Here is a 24,858-nt window from a genome sequence, read left to right on the forward strand (position 1 = left end):
TGGTCCTACCAGCCCCGGATCAGCACTGAGCTCGGCTTTACTTTAGGCAGCAGAGAGCTGCCTGCTCCTTCCAGGTTAGCAGGGAACACCCAGCAAGCACACTGCTTGGGCAGGCATAGGGCAGGCCTGGGAATATGGTCCCCATCTCCTCCCTAGTAGCTACATAATGCCTGGCTGCAGGAAGGGTGCTAGGCTGTGCCATGGGAACAGCATCCCACTGGAGAGCAGTGGGCCCTTTACACAGCAGCTGTCAGCAGTGGGTGAAGCCATGCCGAAATATCACCTTTTGAAGACTGCAGAAGGCATTGGGCTCCTTCCAGAGGAGAAGGGAGATGGAATGATGTCCAGGATGCAGGAGCAGAGGGGAACTCAAGAGTAAAACTATTTATTCCATCTCTGGTGCATTCTTATCCGTGCCAGCAGCCTTGTCCCAGTCCTTGTGGTTCTGGAGAACCATCTGATAGAGCTGACCATGGTCCAGAGGCACATCCACTGCCCAAGAAAACACCCACCCCATCACACACAACTTATATACCTGTGTGCAGGTATATATTCCCACTTATATACCTGGTAGGGTGGGACAGGTTGGGTGGGATTAGCTGGGGAGGACGGGTGGCAGCGGGACATAGGAATCATGGATTGTCTGGCTGCATGGACACAGACAGCCCTTCCCTCCCACCTCCAGCACTCACAGGCATCGATGGCGTTGCTGTTGCCGTTCAGGGTGGGAGGTGGTGGGCAGATCTGGGACCAGTTGATCTCCCTGAGGAGCTCAGAGCCTCCCAGCAGTGGGTTGGTGAAGGGCAGGTCCAGAGAAGTGCCTTCAGTCTGTGTGTAGCGCAGGATGGACTCCAGCAGCAGGAGCTCGTTGGTCTTCTTCTCCACGAGACCTGGGTGGGAAGAAACACCATCCTACAGGACTTCTGTGGGCCCAAACCCACCCTCAGATGTTTGCTGAGAAGGGGATCCATGGATTTCCCCATGGAAATGTTGTCGGGCAGCCTGTCTCCTCAGGGACAAGAGTCCAAGGCTGGGTCCCACACCCAGAGCCAAGATGAGGGCTTGGGGGTCCACTGGGATCATAGAATCGTAGAACCAACTAGGTTGGAAAAGACCTTTAGAATCAAGTCCAACCTTTACCCCAGCACTGACAAGTCCACCACTAAACCACGTCACTAAGGGCCTCATCTGCATGGTTTGTGAGCACTTCCAGGGATGCCCAGGTTAGCTCCTGAATTTGCTGGGAATTTGGCATCACAAAATCACATTGGAGACACCCACGATGGGGCAGGGGGGGAAACCAGCTCAATTAAAACACAGCCCAAGCAGGTGGTGGACATACAAGATCCAGGCCATGTGGCATGAGAAAATGGACAGCCCTGACCCACCAAAATACTGCATCAGGTTCAGATCCGTGATCTCCCCTTTTTCTCCAAGCTGCTTCATTATGTCTGTAGTGTCGCAGCCGATTTTTTTGGGCAGGACTTCCATGCTGGATTTGAGCTGGCCCAGGATTTTGCTTCTCTCTTTGCACAGGTCCTCGTAGCGGTTGGCTTCCTCGGTGGTTTCCGTTAGATTTTTCTATCAGCAAAGGTTTTGCAAGGTGTCACACCAGTTCCCTGCTCTCCCCCCAACCCCATTCCCGTCCACTTCCAGTCTGGACACTGGAGACATCCCAGGAGAGGCTGTGGGATGCGCCCATCCTGCAGAGGAAAGGCTCTGTGAAGGGGATCCCAAGCTCCCCATGCCAAGGACAAGGCTCAAGGAGGAGCAGGGCTGACAGGAGCCCTCCAATCACCCTCTCACCATGCACTGGGAGTCAGGGCTGCCAAAGCCTATGCAGGCCCCTTTTCTGTCATCAGCCAGAGCAGCATCGGCAGGACCAGACTCCCAAGGGGATATGCCAAGACAGACAGGGATCTGCTGCCCTTGCAGAGGGAAATCCTGGACACCATACCTCCAGTTCCTTCATGAGATGAAAGTTCTTGATCTCTGCATGTTTCTGATCCTTCACAAGGGATGCAATTTCAATCTGTGTAAACACAAGCACACAAAGGGGATACTGCCTGAATGCCCACCAGATGTGCCTAACAGAGGCTGGGCACCAGCCCTCCACCCTGGGAGCACAGACATCCCACTTGACCCCTCTGGGGATCACTGTCCCCGGTCCAGGAGGGCAGGGGATGTCCCCTCCTCTCCAGCTATGGAGCGAGGCAAAGGCAGCTCTTGGCTTTCCTGGCTGCTGCAGTATTTTTGCTGGGTACACGGTGGCAGCATTGAGACACTTTTAGCTCCGAGAACACAGAGTTCTGTTTATTGAAGTTGTATGTTTAGCTATCTCTTTGCATTCCCTTAATCCCACCCGTGTGGCAGGCTGAGAGCAGGGCTCTGGTGTGGGCAGTGATGCTGGACACATGGGACACGAAACACCCAATCCAGCCCAAAACACACGAGCTGAGAGAGGAGACATGAAGAACCCGGAACAGACCTGGAGTTCCTTGATTTTCCTCTGCATCTTCTGCATATCGTCATTGAGCTCAGAGACGTAGACGAAGCACGCGAAGCTCTTCTGCTCCTTCTCGATGAAGCTATTCAGCAGCTGGTCGACATTCCCATCCTCTGCCAGCTCCAGCAGGCGTTTGTAAGCCACTTCCCGGGTCTCAAAGCACTCCCCTCGGCTCTTCTTGGCCCTCTGGGCTGCTTTGAAGTCTGAGGGAAAGACAGCCCAGGCTGTGTGTGTCCCTGCGAAGTGCCCTTTACAGAGCCTTCCCATGCAGGTGCTGAGGGATTCGGTGTGGTGCTCAGGACAGGGCAGAGCAGTGCCAGAGGGGCAGAAGGTGTCCTGATTTCACACTGAAACAAAGCAGGGAAGTCACTGTCCTCACAGGAATGGGCCAAACACAGTGGGATCCCTCCCCAGTAGGATAAAAGGAGACATGGTTGCACATAGGGGCAGCCTCCCCATCCCTCCCTCTGCCCCAAGGGCACACACAGTGCTGGGTGGTTATCACTGTTCATCCTTTTCAGTTGTAGGGTGAAAGTTGGGTGAAGGAGCCTTTGGAAAGGGGAGAGGTCCTGCCTTTGGGGTTCAGTGCTATAAATCACTATAAACAGCCCGCTTGCCAGCTCTGCAGGCTCCTGGTTGGCAGTCCCAGCTGCACATATTCTCTCTCCTCTGATACCTCTTTTCTTTTTGGCCTGTTCCTCCAGTTCAGAGCGATCAGTAAATCTGGTAAGCGTGAAGGCTTTCAATTTGGTCTCCCGTGCAAGGATACGCTCCTGCTCCTGCATCTCGATGTGGTACTGGACAGTGTCTGTCCTGTGCCTTTCGATCATGGCTGCAATCCTTGTCTGGGCCTCTGACCTGCACACAGAGAGCAGCAGCAGTTTACACCGTGTGTACCAGTTTCCCTGCACTGACCAGACACCTAATCCTAGCACCCAGCTCTAGACAAGAGTGCTGAATCCTCTCTCTGAAGTTGAAATCTCTTTCTTTACATCAACACTCATCACTGGCATTGCCTCTTGGTGCTGAGTTTGCCACACAGGGTTCTCAAAGCCACGTACAGCTGCTCGTAGGCTTGTGTGGTTTGTTCAACAGCAGTGTTCATCCTTTTCTTCTGCTGATCCAGCTTTGTATGGAGCTTGAAGTAGAAGTTGTCCAAAACAGCTTTCTGGATTTGCAGGCTTTCAATCTCTTCTCGAAGCTTGTTATTTTCGGCCAGGATAGTACTGAAATGGACATTGGCCTGGAAAGAGAGATGCAAAAAGCTTGAAGCAGGACTCAGGTCTCTGTTGAAAGACCTTGACCAGACTCAGGACAAGCAGTCTAAGAGATCTTAAGTTGGCCCTGCACTATCCTCCCCAAGACAGGGGAGGCAACAGTAAGTCAGGCCAATCACAACAGAGACCTGGAGCTGGCATTGTCCAAAGCAAGGTGGCTTCAGGCAGCTTGGTTTTATTGCTACACAGGTGCAGACCTTCAGGCTTTTTGGCACTGCACGAGTGCTGCATTTGGGTCACAAAGTTTGAAGGAGCCTTTAAGATATTCTGGGAGCAATCAGGCCAGGGGAACAGCCACTTCGTTTGTGCAGCTCAGGTCAACTAAATGCATTTGCACCATTACCCTTTGTCCTTATTAAAAAGGGGGTTTCACACATGGTCTCCAAAGGTCTGCAACAGGTTTGCTTACGTTGTACAGGCGCATCTCCATTGTGTCCATCTGCTTCTGCAGCCGTTTGCTACAGTTTGCTTGCTTCACCTTCCTTGCTATCAGGTTTTGCTTCACAACCTTTTTTTCCAGCTCTTCTATCTGCAACACAGATTAAAAATAATAATGACCATAATAAAAGGAAAGCTTAATCTCCACCCCTGTGTTCTGGACTCTTGTCAGGACACTTAGCCAAAGAAAATACCCTCTGTTGACTTGAACTACAGCAACCATGTCATTAATGAGCTCACAGTTATAGAAACAGCTTTAATCCCAAAGGATCCCATCCTGCACATGCAGAAACATAAACTGTAACTAGGAATGGGTTTACTTTCATGTCACGAAGGAAATAGCTGCCTCTGGAGGGAAATTCAGCAGGTGTTGGACAAGGCACAGCAGCACTCTGTGTCGAGTGGAAGAGGCAATGAGGATGGGATAGTTGCATTGTGCTGGCCAGACAGGGAGCTGTGCAGGCCTCCCCAGGACTGAGAGGAGAAAAACTTCTTCCAGAAGTGGGGAGCTGCCAGAGGAAGTAAATCCAGGAGAAGAATAAAGTAATTGGAGAACAACGAAGCAGGGAGCAGGTGGGAGAGGTATGACTCAGCCAAGAGATCCCTGATTGAAAGTTAACTCTGGTGTGGAAAGCTCTGCAGCACCTATAGCAACTATAAACCATCCGAGCATGTTCCCTGATTTCTGTCATGGGCAACTTGTTCAGAGCAGAAAGCAGCAAGGACCTGTCACTTCTGTAGCACTAGGTTTCCCATGGCCTCAGACCAAATCCAACCAGGCTGTCCAGAGGAGAAGTAATGGTACATCACAGAGGTGCTGCTGCTCCTCTATTTGCCACGTCTCACACAGCACAACTGATGTTCCATTTTTGCCTCTTTTTCAGGAGGAAAAGTCAAGGGGAAAGCAAAGGGATGTTGCTTAACCCCAGGCAGGTGTGTGCCATCAAAGAGGAGCTGCAGAGACTAGGATAGCAAGGTTGAGGGTCAGACCTTACTTTTCTGGCCAGCACTGCTGACTTGAACGGCTCTATCCATTTGTCATTGTCATGTGTCTTTTGCCAGGAGACAGCATTATATTCCAAGACCTGAACTAAATGCATTTTACATCGAGGCTTTTCAGCTCCAGGGCTCACCCTGTGACTCTGCTCTGCTGTACCATGCTCAGCAGGAAACAGTCCAGATGTTCTTACCTGGTTGTCCAGGAGAGCTAACAGTGCTTTTCTTTCTCCAATCAGACAATCATACTGATATCTGATCCGCAAAAGGTATCGGGCCTCTTTGCAATTTCTGTCATCCAGCATCCTATTTTTTGGGGACATGATCTGGCCTATTGTTAGTGACACTTCTCTCTGTTCTTGAGTCAGAGAGTCTATTTCTTTTCTGTAAAAATAGAACCACGAATTACATTTAGCATATCCCATCTACAACACCACAGCAGGTCCTACACCCGCCCTCCATCTCAGCACCAGGATCCCTAAATCTCATCATGGAGGAGCTTTCCAAGCACAATGAAGCTGAGCGAAGCAGAACTCACTCCTGGGCCAGTATTTGCTGTTTCAGTTTGGTACTGTAAGACTTCCTCTTCTCCGTTGCTATCCGAAACTGTTTCTGCAGTCTGTTGATCTCGGACGCAACCATCCTTTCTGACACCTTCACAGGCTTATCTGAAAGGTCCTGCCTTGAGGGGTGTCCTCGTCTCTGTCAAAGAGAGGGAGAGTTTGGTCACTTGAGCAAATGCAACCACCATTTGCTGGTAAACAGTGGAGCTGGACACAGGGGAGTGGGTTAATGGCATCACCTCCAGCTCTGTGTCAACACCAAAACCAGAGCCACGTAGTGGGTCTGACCCACTTCAGAGCAAACCCCGCTGTGCTGGGGATGTGAACAAACCCAGCTTTGCCCAGGAGTGGAGCAGGAGTGCTCACATCCCCAGCTGTGGGCAGGTGACTTCTAGCTGAGAAACTGCCCAACAGGTAAGCACTGAAGCTGTGGCACTTAGATCCACCACTGCCTGTGTCCTCAGGTGTATCTCCCAACCCTGTCTTCCCCAACACCCAAATATCAGGCCATGGACTCATCCCCAACAGAATCAGACCCAGCACAACCCAACACCTTGCTAGCAAAGGAAAGCCTGGCTGCCTCCCCACTGGCCATCCAGCTCACTGCACCACAGAATTTCTTTCTGTAGGGAAGATCCCCAAGGCAGATCCAATTTAGCTTTGGTTTGTGCTTCAGTTTTTACCTTTGACTTCCACATTTCTTCCAGCTAATTCTGCAGTCACCCTGCAGGCACCTTGGGAAAAGGAAGATAGAGCCTCCACGGGGACAGCCCTGCTTTCCAAGGGGAGAAACAAAACCTGGGTAAGGGGTTGGTTGTATGATTGTGTCCTTCAAGTGTTTTGGCACATGAGGAAACCATCACAGATGGCTGAACAATGAATAAAAGCAGAACATGTGTAGGGATGTCATCACGAAGCACACTCCTCTTATCCTGTTTATAAGCAGGGGAAGAACAGATGGTTTGAGCTATTCCATCCCATTCGGTACCTGGGTTTCCATAGAAATCCCAGTGAGGCCAGACCCTCTGTGTGCCAGCAGGCAGAGTCCCCTGGGAGCATGAGCAGGGACATTGCCTCAATGCAGCCCCCATCCCTCTGCAGCACTGGGGCCGACCCCTCAGCCCTCACCCCCAAAGCTGATCCCCCCCAACCCCGCTGTAGCCACCCAGGCTCCCCTGTACCCCGCAGTGCTGCTCACCCTGCTGCAGGATGCCACAGTTCCTCTCCAGCCAGGGGACAGGACCACGATGGCAGTCAGTTATTCCCCAAGAACAGCCCCTATTTCCAGTGGGAAGCACAGGAGCAGTAACAACCCATCAGAGGGCAGGTACTGGTCCAACTCCGGTTGCCATGACAGCAACATCACACCAGAATGTGGACAGGTTCTCCACGGGGACCATCACCAAGGAGGGTGTCTGGGGGAGTGCTGGGAGCCCCATTACATGGACCAAAGGGGTTTCCATGCCCCAAAACCAGCCCTGAAGCATGTGCTCTGATATCTCCCTGGCTGCGTGTCCACAGCAAGCAGAAACCCTCATTTTACTGGTTCTTGCTTCCCTTTGAATGTTTGAATCATCCCATAACCTGGGACTTTGAAGCCTTTTGCTCTAACTGGAAAGCAGAACCCAGGGTTTCACTGTCAAGAGCCATAGAGTTGCCATTCCCTTCCCTTCCTTGCAACCAGCTCCCTGGACTTCCTCCCTAGTTTCTGTCTGTTTTGCTCATGGAGAAGCAGCAATCACCACATTGCTGCCACTGCCTTAGCATCCGGACACCCTGGAAATGCCTTGCCATTGGGAGAACAGGCACTGCCAATCTGGGGACAGAGACAGAGCCAATACAGGGAACAAACTAAGGATTCATACCCCCTTCTCTCCTTTCCATGCAGGGAAGCACACGGGAGCTGTGGGCTGAATCACAAGAGCTATGATAATCCCTTCCTCATAAGCTGGAGCACGTGTCCAGCTTCTTCCCAGGGACTCAGCAAACCCTGCGATCCCTGGAGGGCAGAAGCACGAGATAGAGCTGGAGGCTGCAGCAGGGCTGTATTTTGTAGTCCTGGTGCTGCTTACTCAGCTGCGGGATGAAGGAGAATAGAGAAGTGCTGAAGGTGAGCAAAGGGCATCCATGTCCCAGTTTGCAGGGCTGCGGTGAGTTCAAGGCAATGAGCAAAATCCCCAACCAGCACATCACTCCTGAGGCTGCCCATCCCTGTTAGACTGAAGACTTTGATGAGCTAACAAGCCAGCCATCAAGTTCCAGGCTAATTCACAGCCAGATAGGCTCTGAGGATGCATTTAATTGGACATGATTTTCATGGCGAAAAGCATAATGTGACGTTAGATAAGAAAAATCTCAACCAAGGGCAGAGCAATGCTGGGAAGGCATCAGAGCCTGAGGGTCCCACAGGGGCCCAGAGAAGCTCCCAGAGCTTTTTGTGCTGTTCCTGCCTGATTGACAGCTCCGTGGGATAATAACAGCAACCTCTCCAGGGATGAAGTTGTCACTCTGTCTCGGTGGCCCTGACTGTGTCATACTGCAGATCCACTTCTCTCCAGTTTGCTTCTCTTCACCCCCAGCAGAAATAAGGCCAAACCTCCAGTGCAGAATAAAGGTAGAGCTGCAGGGGTGGTCATTATTTTCCTAGAAACAATGCTGCTGAATGGCTCAAAAGCCTGTTTTCCCTTGGCTTGGACTAGTCCAACCTCAAAATACAGCCCATATTATCTGTCCTTTTTGTGTTCCTTCTCCATGGACCAATTCTCAATTGTTTAGCAATGAACAAGTCAGTAAATTAAACTATTGAGGAGGGTTCTGATTTGGTAGAGTCTGTGTCTGTCACACTCATTTATTTTACTAAAGGAGATTGTTTTCACCCAAACAATGCTCAGCTGTCAGACTTGCTCTGAGTGAGGGTGACTTCATTGTCTGGATGGACTTTAAGCTGTGGCTGAGCAGAACAGTAATCAGAGCAGCATGAGATAGTCTGTAACATCTGAATCTAACAAATCTTTGTCTTCTGGGAAAAAACAGAAGAAAAGTGACTTTCTATGCAATTCTCACTTAACCCATCTTCCCTGATTTAATAGGTACATTTAGCACTGATTGACATGGAGAAATTATTCCTTCAGCTGAAGATCTGGGGTCCAATTAAAATTGTTTGTACTATTTTAAGGGCAAAATTCTGATCTCTGCAAGCAGCACAAATCCTCCCTGTTTTCAGGAATGATTTCCCCATTTCACTGGGTCCAGTTAAATGGTGGCGGCAGGGGACAGTCAGAACTGGGCTGACTCTGATGTAAGCTCATCTTTTGAGCATCCCATTGACGTCCAAGAAGATCTCTGGGGTAAGCCAGAGAATAAGGCCCATATTTTCATGCAAATTTAATACATTCATGTTACCTAATGCCTATTTATAACAAATCCAGAACTTAATTCTACTTAACCCGTCTTTGGTGTTTGACATATGAAATCTGTGAGTCAGAGGACTATATATGGAACTGTCAAAACTTTCTTTTTTCCCTCCTCTAAAAGCCTGGATTAAATCTTAATCAAACTCCCGTCAGCTCCAGCACTAGAGCTGGGAGGTGCAGGAAGATGCTCACAACTGCTAAGGCAGCTGAGGATGGGGAAAGGTCTTCTCAGCCAGCAATCCAATGGCAAAACCTTATAGAAGAGGTCTCAAATTCAGACACACACTAGGGCCACCTTTGCTGAAATGTTATCTCATGGACCTGGAGTGATCCCTTGGCATCACGGTGTCACCTTACCAAGACTTGGCTTGCAAATGGCCTCCCATGAGCACATCTTCTACCCAGGTTTTAGTTCTTTCCTCTGAAGAATGGCTATCTTCATATGTGCATGAACCATACCAACCTTCATGCAGTTTTGGTCCTAAAAGCATTGCAAATGCATTGAGAGTTGCAGACCTGCAGCCTTTTGCAGCTGGCCTGAGTTTTGCTCTGTGTGTTTGTTACAGAAAACATTTATTAAAATACACACTATCTAATCCTCAAATGCTGAGCCATTCTCTCCCTGCATGATATCACTTCTCCTTGCCTGCCTGTCCTCAGCACGCACCCTCCGGAGAGAAAAGGCTCTCATGCCCAGCATCTGCAACAGCACTGCAAACATCTGATGCAATTTTCCTGATTTAACACTTAAAATCTCAACAAAATCAAAGCCAAATGCGCCAGAGACTCTACAAGCACGCAGCAGGACACCATTATCACACTGGAAGAATACAGTGTAAAAATAACAAGTGCACATCCATCATATCTATCATTAGAGATGACGAAATAGCACAAAAGTCGCTGGTTTTCACCTCTAGGTATGTTTTTCCTGACAGACTGTGAGTGCAGCAGCAATGGCCTTTAGGTAGTGGGATGGGGTAGAGATGTTTCTACATATGGCTTTAAGTTTTAAGAGGAATTGGTATACTAAGCAAGGAGAGGGGAGGCTGTTCACTGCCTCCTCGATTAAAGCTGTAATTCCTCTTCACTCAAAGAGGAAATTGTCATCATAATTTCCTGCAGATGGGTCTCTTCTGAATTGCTGACACCAAGCAAAATGTGATTTCCAGCAGGGAACTGACTCCATGGTGTTACTTGGTGGTTTTTAACGGGTCATTTTAGGAGCAAGCTCCCCAGGGCTTGACTTTGGGAAAGTAAAACTCTTTTCCACTGCAGGCTCAGCCCCTCCAGCAGAGCCTAATGACATGGATTTGCTTCATCTCTCTATGCTAACTTCGCCTGCAGCAGGTACACCATGCTAAATTACTGCTCAAAGGCTGCAGCCGCGGGGGGGAAAACACAGAAGCAAAATAGCTGAGGACGTGCTGCCATCTGAAAGCAAGAAAAGACCTCAGAACATTTCACTGGCCTGAGGTCAAACCTGGCACGTAGCAAACACTCATCTGCTGCAGGAGGGATGACTTTAGCTAGAGTAAGAGAAGAGAACAGAGGACTCAAGGACAGAGCAATCGTGGAAGCTGCTGTCACACAGGGTCTTGCCTGGCTGGGACGGGCTTCTCTGTGTAAATAACACAGGTTTTTGCTTGTGATTTAGGCAAAGCCTCACAACGTAACTCTGAGCAGGGCTGCTCAGCAGGTTTGGAGGGACGCAGCCATTTTACAGCATAAAACCCAAGCAGGAGGCTGGGTTTTTGCTTAGGGGTGGGATGTGCAATGCAATAGCTCTGAAAGTGGGGCAGGGCACTTGGCTATGCCAAGTATAAGCCGAGCTAATAAATTCCCACCGTGACCTCCCAGATCCCATTCTTCTCCAGGAATGTCTGTTGGCAAATCTAGATGCTGTGCTGGAAATGATCTGTGCCAGATGTAGATGGAGAGCACTGGGAGGAGAGGTGAAAGAGCGGTTTGTGGCTAGGAAAGCAGGACATCATGGGGGGAATTGGGAAGGAAAGTCCCTTCCCCACAAAACCCGAACAGCTCTGTGTCAGCTCTGGGCAGAGCTGGGCAGCACAGGAGAGCACAGCAGGTACAGCCTGGTTTAGAAGAGCTATCTCCAATTAATCACTCCTGATTACCGTCCCGTGCAATGCTCTTGATCAGGACTAAGAATACCTTACTAGTTGAACGCACTCTGCAAGTGGCTTAAGGCAACTGAGGATTTGCCTATATAAGATCACTCAGGGAAACTATTTTGAATTAACATTTAAAGGCAATTAATTAAACTGCTGCACAGGTATTCTGCACCATCTGCATTCAGGTTATCTTTTACTTTTCTTTTCCAAACCAAATGAAGGCCATTTGATCGCTGGGTTGGGCACAGGAGGCAAGAACCTTAGGAGAGCCCACAAGCCCCAAGGAAAGCAAGAAAACTGAAATAAATATGCCTGGAGGAATTGCACCCGAGGTGCAGCCCAGTGTGCTGTTGATATGGACACCCCAGACCTTTCTGTCTCTTCAGTTTCAGCTTTCTGGGAGAAGCTGGGCACGCCAGGGTGCCCTCTTCCTACAGCAATTGTACCAGTGGGCAAGAAACCGGGCGCATCAACTGCTCTCCTTCTGGGTTAGTGATGTTAATGCCTGATTAAGTAGGTGATGGTATGAGACAGTAAAGTGCATGGCCAAACACAGCCAAACAAGGTGGATAAGCAGGGTTTCCCTGCCCAAGCATCAGCCGGAGCAGAAAGCCATAGACACAGCAGCGAGCAGGGCCATGGGACAAGGCTCCTTCTGCACAAGCCTCCCTGGAGAAGAGTCAGCCCATCAAAGCCACTTGCAGACTGCTTTGATTTAGGACGTGTCTCCTTGTAATTAGCCTGGCTTGGCCCTGCCATTTTTCTGAAGCAGAGTTTCAGACCAGCTCACGCCAAGAATAGCCGTGTTCCCAGCCTGCCGCCAGCACCACAGCCCTTCTCTGGAGAAGGAACAGATTGTTCTGAACAGCCTGGTCCATTTGCCATTTCGAGGAGCTGGCTGGATTTGCTGTTTATTGCCACTCACTCAGCAACTATCTTTTGCAAGATTGCAGCTATCAGTTGCCTCCCTCCCATTAAGCGTTGCCTCATGCCCCTTGCTGCGGGTCCAAGGCTTTATGAGGGACATCAGCTGATTTTTGTTGTTACTCAAGAGTTGATTTAAATTAAAGCTTTAGAAAAGAAAATCCCAAGGGTTTGGGCTGCATATTTCTCTTAGTGTAAATCTGAAGCAACTCCCAAGGAAATGCAGAAGTGACACTAATGAAACTCGGGTTATAATGAGTCCTCCTGGGTGTTTTGCTCCATGTGTTAGCACACATTTCTAGGACTAGTTCAAAAGGAAGCTGCTCAGCTCAGAAATGGGTTAGAAGAGAAAGCCTGTCTCTAACCCTGCTGCTGACAGTGATTTGCCATGTGTTGGGCATGCAGGAATGGTCATTCCCACTGGCTAAAAGCATCATTCTCCCACTAGCCATGAACAGTCCCTGCCTTTCTCAGTCCCTGCTTTTTCCAGTCCCTGTTGATACCTCCCCTGGGGTACCAGCGCTGGGCTGGCCAGGCAGAGAGATGCAGGGATGCAGCCATCCCTGCCTGCTCACTGCTCAGAGGGAGGAGAGGAGCTGTGCCAGTTGCTTGGCAACTCCCCTGAATATCTCCATCCTGTCAGAAAACATTTTTTCCAGCCATTCAATGGGTTTCTCAGGAGCAGGATCAGGCCTGGCTGATCAGGTGGTGTTAAGAGACCACACATCATACCTGGAGGGGCTGCACACCCTCTTTGGTCAGGTCCTGGCCAAAAGCATGGGCTGTAAATCACAGCTCCCAGTGGGCACTGCACAGCAGGGAGGGCTGTAAGGAGGATGACAGGGCTTCCTGGGGCTCCTACATCCCCATTTCAGCCTCTGCTCAGGGATCATGGTGCTCTATATCATCCTTGTGCTAGCAAAAGACAGAAGATGGAGCAGTCTCCCCGTCTCTCATCTGCAGGCAACCCATGGATAGAATATGGAGTTTGGAAGGGGAATGAGTGGCTGATGTGAGCCCAGGCGAGCTGCTCCCTGCACCTTTCCTTAGCTGCCCCTTTTTCTCTCTAGACTGAGAGAGAAGCTGAACTAGGCTGATCCTACCTTAGTCTTTGTGTTTCTCCATCACTATGGAACAAGACTGTAGTAGCACAACTCCCTGCTCATCCTAGCCAGGCTTTCCTCTGATATATCATGCTTCAGCTGTCCTTGAGTCTGTACCTGGCTTCTTTAAGCCCCCAAATTGAGTAGTCAAACCTGACCTGAAAACCCATCTAGCTCTTCTATGACTGCAGTCTTCAATCTGTGTGCAGAGAGGAAGGAGAAGGAAGATGAGCCAGATTGCATCCTTTGAGCAAAGCTGGGGCCATGCTGAGCTTGGTGGTGAAAATACAGCTGAAGAAGAAAAGGGCAGGAGTTAAGGAAACACAAACCAGCCCCAAATCACTGCCAAACAGGCTGGATCCCAACACATACAGCATCCCTCTGCATTTCTACTTTGCTCTGCTCCTGTTTGCATTTCCCACAGGAGATGCTCCTGGCTTTGTCACCTGCCCGGTTTGTGTAGGAGCTGATCCTTGTGCTCAGAGCTAATGAAGGGGGGAATTTCCTCAAGGAAAACAGAATGGTCTCAGCCTGAAAAGGCTATTTTCCTCTGGATTTTTTGGTTAGGAACAGAGGCTGGAATTTTCCTCTCGGCTATGCTGACACAACCCCTTCTCCTCCAGTGTGGGAGGAGAATTTGGCCTGCTGGTATCTTATGCCAAGTTTAGATCGGGATAATGATATACTGTTTGGATTTCTATAGATTCTCAGGTCACTTTGCAAACATGAATTAATCTTGACAATGCAGCTGCAAGGAAATGGAGGTTTTATTGTTTCTCATTTGAAGAGAGGGAAGCTGAGACATGGGCAGTACACGCTTTTTGCAAGGTTGGAGAGAAAACAAGTGCTGGGAGCAAACCCAGGGTCCCAAAACCCTTTCCGCTTCTTGTGGCGCTGCAGAGCACTCCTTCCCACACAAACCTGTTCTGGAGCATGGTTTTACACCAGCCCAAAACGTAACTCTCTTTTATATTTAGCTCCCAGGTTCTGTAAAGGCACATTATATAACAGACCTCAAGCGTGGCATTTTATAATTTACCAGCTCAACTTGTACTGCTTCTATAATCCCACCGGTGCAGTGTATTCCCTGGCCCAGTACAGAGCCCGCTCCCATCTTCCTTCTGAGCTGGCAAAATACCCCACTGAGCACTCATCTGCAGGTTTAAAACCCTGTGATATGCCATCCCCCTGGCCCCAGGCTTCCATGCCATCTCTCTCAAGCAATTAGTGCTGTTGTCGGCTTCCACTTTCATTGTCAAGTTTGTTGTTCCTCCAAGAGGAGGACAGGCGGTAGCTGGATGTGCTGCTCTCAGAGGGCCAGTGGGAAATCCTCTTTTGGGTTGCAAAATGATCCCACAGGCTCTGAAATCCCCAGGGAGATGTGAGGGCACCCAGAGCTCTGCAGGGAGTCCCACCCATCCCTCTGGCAAAAACTGGTGTTCCCAAAGCTGGGGTGAGTGATGGAACAGGCAGTCAGCACCATGTGGGGATAGCTCTCCTGCCATGAGGTCCCTGTATCCCTGCTGCTCCCATCCTCAGGCAGTGGGCCCCATGGGTCAGAAATGGGGGCTTTATGCCCTGGAATGCACCCCCAGGGAGAAGAAACCCAACCCTGAAGCTCCAGAAGCCGCTCAGTGTCTTTGATGCTCAGTGCTTCCGACAGCCTGTCTGGTTCTCTCCAGCACAAGAGCCTGACACTTTGGGAAGGTCCTGCAATACCACACACACTTGTCCCCACACGTGTCCTCTTCCTCTGACTGATGCTGAGTTAAGCACAGACCCACTGGAGCGGGAAGAACACGTTGCCTAATGGTGAGAGCTCAGCTTGCTCCTGCCTGCAGCAAACTGGTGCTGCTGAGCTTGGGACAGAGATTTCCCAGCAGCTCCTCTGCTCCAACAGCAAGCATCCTCCCACACAGTGGGTCCTGTCAGGGGACACAGGTCTGCTCCAGCACAAAGAAGAGCAAGGAAACACCAAACCACAATCACATTGCTCCATTCTAGCACTGCAGCACAAGCCCAGTGTGCCAATAGCCTGCTGGGGAGGCTGTGGAGATGCACTGCAGGCTAAGCACCGTTGCAGGGTTGACACCTGCAAGGTGAGTTGAAGCTGGCAGGACAAACACAATTGACAACATTTCTGGCTTAAATCCTTGCCTGCAGGCAGAGGCAAGAAGCCACATGAGGAATATTTGCTGAAGAGCAGTAAAGGAGGGCACCCTGGCTCACCATGAGTGCTGCAGCCCCTGGCCCCTCTGGTGCCATGAGCCAGCAGAGCCTTGGGGGACAGACAGATAGACAACCCTGCTGTGCTCATCTCCAGATTGGGAAAACAGGGCTGATCTCTCACCTCTTTCAGATGAGCCAAGCAATATGAAATGGCCTTAAATCCTGCCATGTGCCTTTTCAATACATTATTTCTATCATAATATATATAAACTGGAGCTACCTGGAAGTTTTGCCATAAGCTGATGTGCCTGGTGCCGATGAGATACCTCATCCTGCTGCTCCCTTCCTTCTCCCTCCAAAAGCCAAGCACTTAACTTCCAGATTATTGTAAACTTCAGCGTCTGCAATAAACAGAAAAAACTTGGTGTGTGACTCACAAAGGGACAAGGAAATGACCAGAAACTTCAAATCCTGAGCTGAAAATACTGTTTTACTAAAAATACATGTCCAGCCCATTTCAGTGCATGAGACTGTCTCCACCCTGGGAGGTGAGTTTCAGTCACATCACTGAACATCACCATCAAACAAGTGAAACAGAAGAGCATTAATTAATCAAGCAGTTGATGGCCCAGCCATTTAAAGGCTGTGCTTGGGAGAACCTGGGAGCAGCAAGCAGAGGATTTAAAGCATATTTTCGCACTCCCAGTGGGAGCCAGAGACATCGCAGATCCAGACGTGTGGATGTGTGGTCATCCAGCCTGGGCACATATGACAATTTCCATATTAATCACAGCACAATAAAAAACACCAAACAAAAATGAGCTTGTCCACATGGCCAAGCTCCCAGCACATGAGGACTGAGTGTGTTCTCACCATCCTGGTCACCTCCACTCCTGAGATTTCCAATCCCTCCTTGCTCCCTGGTATTCAGGCCTAGGGAATTCAGCAGCAATATCACAGTTTCACCAAGTGACTTACATCTCTTTTGACTTTATTACATCCCCATTCCCCACTTTCTCATGGAAATGTTACACTGGGTCAAGATGCTGCAGCTCCTGGAGCATTTCTGGCATCGACTACTGGAAGGAGCAAGTCTGGATGAGACGGGGCAGGTCGCTTCGCTATCTGGGGCTGGGAAGAGACTGCACATTTGATAATAAGTCAGTGCATTGTAAAAATAAGTGTAATCTTGATAGAAATAATTAAATTCATTAATTAAAATATGCCTGCAGTCAAGCAATGTAACACTGCAGCAAAGAGCTGATGGCTTGTACCACCTCCTCCTCCACAGATGGCAGCAGGGACTGAAGCACATCATCATGGTATAAAGGGCACCAGGAAGCATGGCTCATGTGGGAGAACACCCAGGTCTGGAAAACGTCATCTGAGCAACCAAAATTTAAGAAGGTGCAGGAAGAAAGAAAACAGAGACAATGGTGGCTGCTTGCCTTGTTTTAACCTGATGTGCATGCTTACGCTGCTGTTAAAATAGAGAGAAAGCTGCTGTTAACCTGGGTTGAAAGAGCAGTGAAGACCAAACATGATCCAAGGTCATGGCTATGAAGGCATCTGATCGGCTGGGTAGGCTCTGCAGCAGTCTTTTGGGGGTCTCTGAGCCACCCCAGTGCTCCTCCACAGACCCAAACATCAAGCAGGTCTCGAGGGTCAGCCCACAGCTTGTGTTCCCCCTGGGCATGTCCCCAGCAGCTGCCCCCAGCACGTGCCATGGCTTTACTTCCTCATCTGGGGAAGGGCAGTGACCTTGCACTGTTTATGCCTCATGTGTGCCAAATCACAGCTATAAAAGGGAGAAAAGTTCAGCTGAAAAATACAGCTCACCTTTATATAGAAGAATATGGGATCTGTTACATTCCAGCTGAAACACTTCCAAAAGGCCAGGTGGGACTTTTTCTATGTATATCTAAATAAAACCATTTATTTCAACAAAAAAGAGCTCTGGCAACTATCCCATGCCAAGACATTTAATTGAAGCCACACAAAAGGCAGTTGGTCTCACCAGCAACTGCACTTCTATCGCCTCCAGAAAGCCTGACGCACAGATTCACAACCAAGGATGGATGTCAGCTGTCAGGTCCCTAAGGCTCTGCAGTGACCTACATGCTACCAAGAAGGAAAGATACCCAACGCTTGTTTGAGGTTGCACTGGGAGAAGTAGCAAAGGTAGCACGGCTCAGCAGAGGGGGATCACTGAGCCAGGAGATGGGGTGAAGCATCCCCCATGCATTGCCCAGAGAGAACCTCCTCTCCTGGGGAGCTTGTGGTATAAATCCATTGGTGCATGGAATTACCCAGGAGCAGGCTTCTCTTCCTCACCCTGTGTTAGAAAAGTTAAATGAGAGTGTTGGGAGGTGCCATGAGAAGGTTTGGTCTGATTCACACCAGTAGAGCCTTGTGTGGGGTGTCCACTCCAACTTCGATGTGACTCCTGTCACCGAGTGCATCTTTGCTTGTGCCAGCTTGGTGGCAATGGGCTGAGGTGGGATTTCTCAAAGTGGCTGGCCATGAGTCCTGCCTGATGGGTGTCTGCATGGCAACATGAGGCCAATCCCTCTGCTGCAGCTGGATCTGACACAACAATGCTCAGTGCTTGAGCTGAAAGGACCAGCACAGTCCTCTCTGCTTCATAACACGTGTTCCCTTTTCATATGTGCCATGTTGTCCAAGGCAACATCCACTCAAGCTTCACTCTCTGCCCATAGTTTGTTTGCACTCCTCTCTCTTTACCACAAAGCACATTAATTTCTGCAACCCCCTTTATAATAAACCCAAACCCACCAAACTCATTGGTGAACGTCCCCTGGAAGGGAATGGGAGGGCAGGATGGGAATTCAGGAACAAGATGTAATGATATATTTGAACCCTAAATGCAGCCTTGAATAATTAAAGCTGTTCTGGCTGTGAGGTGAATGCTTCTTCTAATAGTTTATTTTCTTTTTAAATGTAAGAAACAGACTGCCCATGCCCACATTCTCTTTGAGGCAGAAGTTTAACATCAGCCCCCATGTCCAGCTGGCTGACCCAGAGCTGATGCAATGCTGAAGTCTCACCCAATCCCAGTCTTGCACTGGGCTGAATCTCACCCGCTGTGCAAACATGTGCAGGGTGTTTGTTCTTACTGCAAACAAGGCTTCTGTTTTTAAAGGGCAGAAAAAATCATGTGAAGTAAAACACAGAGGGAAAGAAGGAGAAAACCAAGTTCCCGGAGAAAGCAGAGGCTGGAACAAAAGTGGCAGGTTTCCAAGGCTCCCTGTTCTCCATAGATTAATGTTTCCAACTCTCCTGTCTCACCTGCCCCCTGACAGTGTACGTGTGTATGGAAGCATTTACGTAAAAGCCCAATTTATTGGCTAAACCCCACTATTGTGTACGTTATCCTTCGCAGCCCTCAGATTTATCACCATGCTGAAACCAAAACACTTGTGATTTATCCCCAAAGACACCTGGCTGGAGACCAGCGTGGGAGAGAGCCTGGCTTCACCACTTTGGCTCCATGTGCTGTGACCCAGAGATGGGATTGCAGATATCAAGGTCACGTTTGCTTTAAACCAGCTCACAGCAGCACCCAAAGCACTGTGGGTCTGTGGTGAGCCTTGTCCACACCACGATCTCTCCAAGGGTGCCAGGGGCTTTGCCCAGATGAAGCTGCCCATGACATGGAGGAGAAACCATCCCAGAAGAAAGGTATTTCAGGGAAAGCATCCTCTGGATACAGGTGCAGGTCTGTTGAGCCGAGAACTCAGCTCAGTGTGACTCAGGCTGAGGATTTCAGATGAGCTAAATCCATTTCATATCCACTCCCTCAACTGGATAATTACCATCAATTATTCAGGGTTGAACTCTGGCCATACTCTCTCAGGGACCTGGGAGATGCTGCTCTTGTAAGAAGCCGCCTGACCAGGGGGCCAGCACAGGACCACACCTGCTGGGACCAGACCTCATCCTCCACATTGAGCCTGGTCCCAAGGGATGCCAATGGCAGAGGATGCCCCAGAGCATCACAATGTCATACCCAAGCTGTGCAGACAAATCAGAAGGGAATCCAGGGATCAAAGGTGATCCCAGCCACAGATTCCTCCAAATCCTTTTGTACGGATTTTGACGCAACGTTATGTAAGAGCAGCCCAGCTCCTGAAAATGTGCCAGGCTCATGAGCAGCGAGGAGGAGGTGAGAATAGAAACAAATAAATAAGCACACGTGGCAGCTACCTCCACAGTGGACCATGTTTCCAAATGCTGCCTGTGAGCAGAAACTCCGAGTGTCTGAGAACCGTCAGTGGGATTGTTCTGGATTTTTAGGAGTGTAAAGGAAAAATAAAACCTGAACAAGCAAAGCCATTGCCCTCTGAACACTTGTTGCATGTCCCAGACTTTGGGAAGCCTGCAGGCACTTGCAGTTGGGATTTCCCACGTATTTAATCGGCATTTCAAAATCCCCAGTGGAATTAGGGATCTCCAGGCTGTGTGGAAGATCTCTTTCTTGCTCCTGCATCTTGTGTTAAGTGATGTCTCCCACGGGGGTCTGCAAAACACAGCAGCCCTTTGACCAACAGCAGATCAACAGACTTTCATCTCATTTCCACTTTCCCACTCCCCTGACAGCTCTCCTGGTCCTCCTTTTTCATCTGTTTTAATTAGAGAAACGGCTCATCCATGAAGCAGAGTTATGCTGGGGTAAAATCAGAGGAAGCAAAGGCAGCCGTGTCCCAGGACGCTACTGTGCACTTCTGGCCAATGCAATGAGGAACATCCACACAGTGCTTTCTTCAAGCCACGTGACACTGAAGCTACACAAAAAGTCCCAGGTAATCTTTCTGAGAAGCAGTTGTCTCTTCTTGCCAGGTGTGCTCCACACCATGGAACAATCCACATCCCTCTGTAACCACATCCAGGCAGACAGAGGTGAGAGCCACCCTGCTCCCCAGCGCCTCTCCCCTCACACAGCCTCACCCCACCATAAACCAGCTGAGGAAGAGCTCAAAATGTAGTTTTTCCCTTTCCCTACCCATGAATGGCTCAGTTGAGCCATGTGGAAACCCACACGAGCTTTGGTGGAGTGGAGAGATTCCTGACCAACGACGGGAAGATGGGGGCTCCTCTCCTTCCCCAAGCAGCATCAACTGCTTTGATGGTTGACCATGGCTGTTCTCCACCTCTCTTTCTAACTGACAAGGGATGCTCCTGTGTGGACAGGACACATTAAAATGTCTCATGTGCCTGGTCTAGCTTTAAAAGTTGGATTAGTATAAGAAATCCACCAAGGGGATGGAATGTGCTCTATTTTCTTAATCCAAATAGCTATAGCAGGAAAAATCCTACTGTGGCCACTTCTATATTAGAAAAAAAGTGGCTTATGACTTTTACTGGTAGTATTTTTGCCAGTATGAACCTTCCAAAACTCACCAACAGACCATGTTTTCATTCAAAACCACCTTTCATCAGAAACCCATGAAGTACATCTTTAAAAAAACCCCAAAGGAAGTAGTAGAAAGGGAGGAATGGCAAATCACATTTCTCACAAAGCACATCAAAATAGCCTGTCTCTAAATTTTCTCAGCAAAATCTTTTCACATCTTTATCAAAAATGTGATTTGAACAAACTTGAGATGGACTCATCAGCGTTGTTGACAGCTTCTGGTGGTGAGAGATTGCAGACAGACGCCAGCTGCTGAGACTGCAAAATGGTTTGGGTGGAAATCAAGGTGTGCAGATACACCAGTGAGAAGAGAGAGTGTCTCCAATGGGAATCCTGCTGCTGGCTATCTGGGATGAGGCTTCATTTGGCTTCTGTGCATGGTTTGAGGTGAAGCCAGAGGCTCGGGAGCAGCAGCCAGCCCCGAGCTCCTCACCACATCCCACATGGAGCAGCCACCTGCCTGCAGTTTGCAGGGTTTGATGCCGGAGGGAGATCACTGCTCTGCATGTTTTGTAAATAAAATATGACACTAAGAAAACACCTGCCTGTGCGTCATCAGCTCCCTTCCAAGCAGGACACGGACCCCTCCATCTCCACATCAGCCTCATGGCATGTTCCAGCTGCTCTTCTTTTGTCTGACAAATCAGCACCGTCTACCCCAAATCTCTGCAGCATCTGTAATTTGAGGGTCAGCAAAACATTTTAGACATCAGAAGCAAGAAGGATGGAAAAAACCCTTTGTCTTGATTGTAACACAAGGAAAATCTGGATGCAAACAGTAGGAGTTATGAAAACATTGAAATCATGGCTGTGTATTGAGCTAGGAAAAATAACATTTGACCCACAAGTCACCCGCTCTTGTTTTTGCTGTGTTTGAACAGGCTGTGTAGATCTTTCTTTGAAATGTACACAAACACATTGAATTTCATGGACTTAGCAAATATGTAATCTAAGAGAAGGGGAAGTGTGGGTGACTCGCATTTCTTAGGATCCACCTACATACAGGGATAAAATAAGGGGGTTTATTATTATCTGCATATATACAAATACATGTGTATATAGTGTACATACATATTATTTTATACGCATGGTTTATGTATGTGTGAGTATATATTATGTGTATATATATGTACAAAATGATAATGTATGTAGGTGAGTATTATATATATGATACATTTATCTTTAAACATAGATTATGAACAGCGTACAATAAACCAAGTGGCATGTGCGTGAGATAGGGAGGACAAATCAGTGGGGAAAGATATTTTACATGGAGGTTTCCAAGGAACGTTACCAAAGCAGTGATTTATTTGTGGAATTCTGGGGAGGGGAAGGAGGAAAAGACACAAAGGTCTCAGAGCTGCGAGTGAGATAAACCGTACATCATCCTGTATGTAGCAAAGTGGAATGCAAATTGGAGACAAATAGAAAGAAGGGGGGGAATATAGGAACCACAGCTTCAAAATTACAGAATGCCTTAAGCTGTGTGCAGGGTTTAAGGACAAAGGGATTTCCCTGATTGTTCCCCCTCTAGAAATAACTCATTGTTGTGAGCAACACCGGAGAACAAAATAGTCTTGCACATTGGCCTGGGAACTCACATTAAAACATAGTGGATTCAGTCTGTATTGTCATGTTTTACCAAATCAGCCTAAGAGTGTGGCTTCAGTTACTTGTTTGGGACTTCTATTATAAATTACATGAGGAATAAAGTTATCCACGGTGAGAACAATCAACCATTGGAATAATCTCCCCAGAGAAGTGATAGAGTCCCCAATGTTGAACACTTTAAATATTCAGCTGCACAGGGTACTGGAACATTGTGTCGACTGTGCTTTTGCCAAGAAAGGTTGGACCAGATGAATCTTGAGGTCCCTTCCAACCTGGTATTATCAGTCTGTGAGTCTATATTTATAACACCTTGGCTGGGTCCCCTTTCTAATCAGAGAAGCTGGTGTGAGGTGAGGTTTGTTATTTCCAGGAGAGAAAATATAGGTTATTAAAAGATAATTTTGTGGTGGCATTTTAATATTTCTGGCTCATCACAGAGGTTGCTGCTGTAGAGTCCTCATTTTTTATATCCACACAGCAAAAACCTACATGTGACAGACTTTGTGCATAGAAACACAGCCCCCTCCATCCAGGACACCAAGTACTGGCTGTCACTGCGGAGACACGTTGGTGATGGAGGTGATGATGGGGCCTTGACAGATTTGCCTTTATCTGTCACTTCTCCCCTTCCCTCGTGGCTATGCCTCCCTTAACAAGAATTGATGGTGCTTTGGACCTTGATATGGTTCAGTGAGTGAGATATATTCTTTGCCCTCAATAGTGTTGTTGGAAGAGCCAGATCCTGCTTCCTAGAAGTAGGGATGTACTTCCCAAGTCCGAGACATACTTGGGAATTCACTGGAAATTGAATTCCCATTTTGTGCCCTGGAAGATGCTAAGCCCTCCCTTCCACCCCGTTTCTCAGAGCATTAACAGGAGTGAAAGGGACTCAGCACCCCACTAAAACATGTCCCTGGAGAAGGGATAACAGCTGAAGGAAAAGACAAAGATCCTTCCAGAAAGGCCAGGGTGGCTCCTCTGGAAACACAGGACACATTTCCCTTTCTAAATAATGCAGCTAAGCCCAAGAGAACAACTTGCCCTGCAGAATTAGAGAGGATTTGAAGGAGAAAGAAAGCATTTGGTGCAAAAGAGCCGGGGGGGGGGGGGGGGGGGGCACTCCCCAGGAAGGTGCAGCACAAAAATAGATGTAAATCTGCAAAGGCTGTTAAAGTAAATCTGAAGTAACTCTATTGTCTTCAACGGGGTTACTTCGGGCTTACACCAGCGTGACTGAGATTAGCATATCGGCTTGGGCGTGCTCGTAACGATAAGCGTGAGGGAAGTCGAGTGTTGAAGCTGGGTTTCAGGTAAAATCAGTGTCCTCTTCTTGCCTTCCTCCAGTGCTGAGACTGCGAGGCCTTTGCTTTCTCACCCTCATGAACTCAATCTCTGCTCCAGCCCCACCACGGCAATAACTGGTATGGATATCATACAACTGTGGGCCACTGGAATCCACATAGGGAAGGGAGGAGGCTGACACAGCCAACCCCCAGCAAATTAAAGGAGGAGTAAATAAAGCAGTTAGACAATATTCACCCAGAGGCAAACTGAACAGTGGGGAAGTCCCGAACAGCCCATCTCCCTTTTAAATGCAATCCATTTATGAGCAGAACCTCATTGCAATTGCTTGTCGTTAAGCTGTAGCTACATATAGAATAAAAGAACAAAGCGTGACGTAAACTTGCAAGATGCTCTTGAAAGAGTGGGCTTATTTCTCCATCCATAGGGATTCCAATGCCCTGTATGCTTGTTACTTCACGTATTTGCAGAGGAAAAGCTACATATCTGAACTTGCTCAAGCCATGGAAAGTCCCATGAGGAACATAGCAGTTGCAAGCATGATTTTGGTGCTGTTTATCCCGGTTTAGGGCTAAGGAAGTGGTTGCTCCTCTGAAGGGATCTCACCCCTCACACCAAGCCACTGCCTCACGAGTTGAGGCAATGTTACCTTGATACAGACACCATGGGGAGACAGCGCTGACAGAAGCCCAGCCGCCACCGGCTAGCACCAACGGGCCTCCCGATCCACTCCATAGCCAGGTTCCGAGACACCAAACCCCATAACAGCCCTAACACCTGCAGACGGCAGCGCTGCACTATTTCACCTCCCCTGAGCGGAGGGATTCGGCGAGGGCGGGACGCGTCACGATACGTGGCCCCGCCCCGCTCTTCCCGGCCGGCCTATAAAGGGTTTCCGGCGAGCCGCGTCGCGCGCGTAGTATCCGTGCGCCGGCCGAGCTCTCTGAGGAGGCAGCCGCCATTTTGTTCAGAACTGGGTCTCTGCTGAGA

At 48.9% G+C, this 24,858-nt stretch overlaps 1 protein-coding gene across 1 annotated transcript; it reads right to left on the reverse strand.

The window, feature by feature from the left end:
• Positions 1-385: 385 nt before the first annotated feature.
• CCDC63 (coiled-coil domain containing 63) lies at positions 386-24,830 on the reverse strand (the record flags this gene model as incomplete). The annotated part of the gene is made up of 11 exons (XM_080628807.1): positions 386-492; positions 693-890; positions 1,389-1,581; positions 1,958-2,032; positions 2,489-2,709; positions 3,183-3,364; positions 3,568-3,749; positions 4,193-4,312; positions 5,412-5,601; positions 5,756-5,919; positions 24,675-24,830. The coding sequence occupies 11 exons, from the start codon at positions 24,828-24,830 to the stop codon at positions 386-388; spliced, it is 1,788 nt and encodes a 595-aa protein (XP_080484933.1).
• Between the last annotated feature and the right edge of the window lie 28 nt (positions 24,831-24,858).

This window comes from Psittacula echo (assembly GCF_963264785.1).
Source record: "Psittacula echo genome assembly, chromosome: 13".
In the NCBI taxonomy this organism is placed as follows: domain Eukaryota; kingdom Metazoa; phylum Chordata; class Aves; order Psittaciformes; family Psittacidae; genus Psittacula; species Psittacula echo.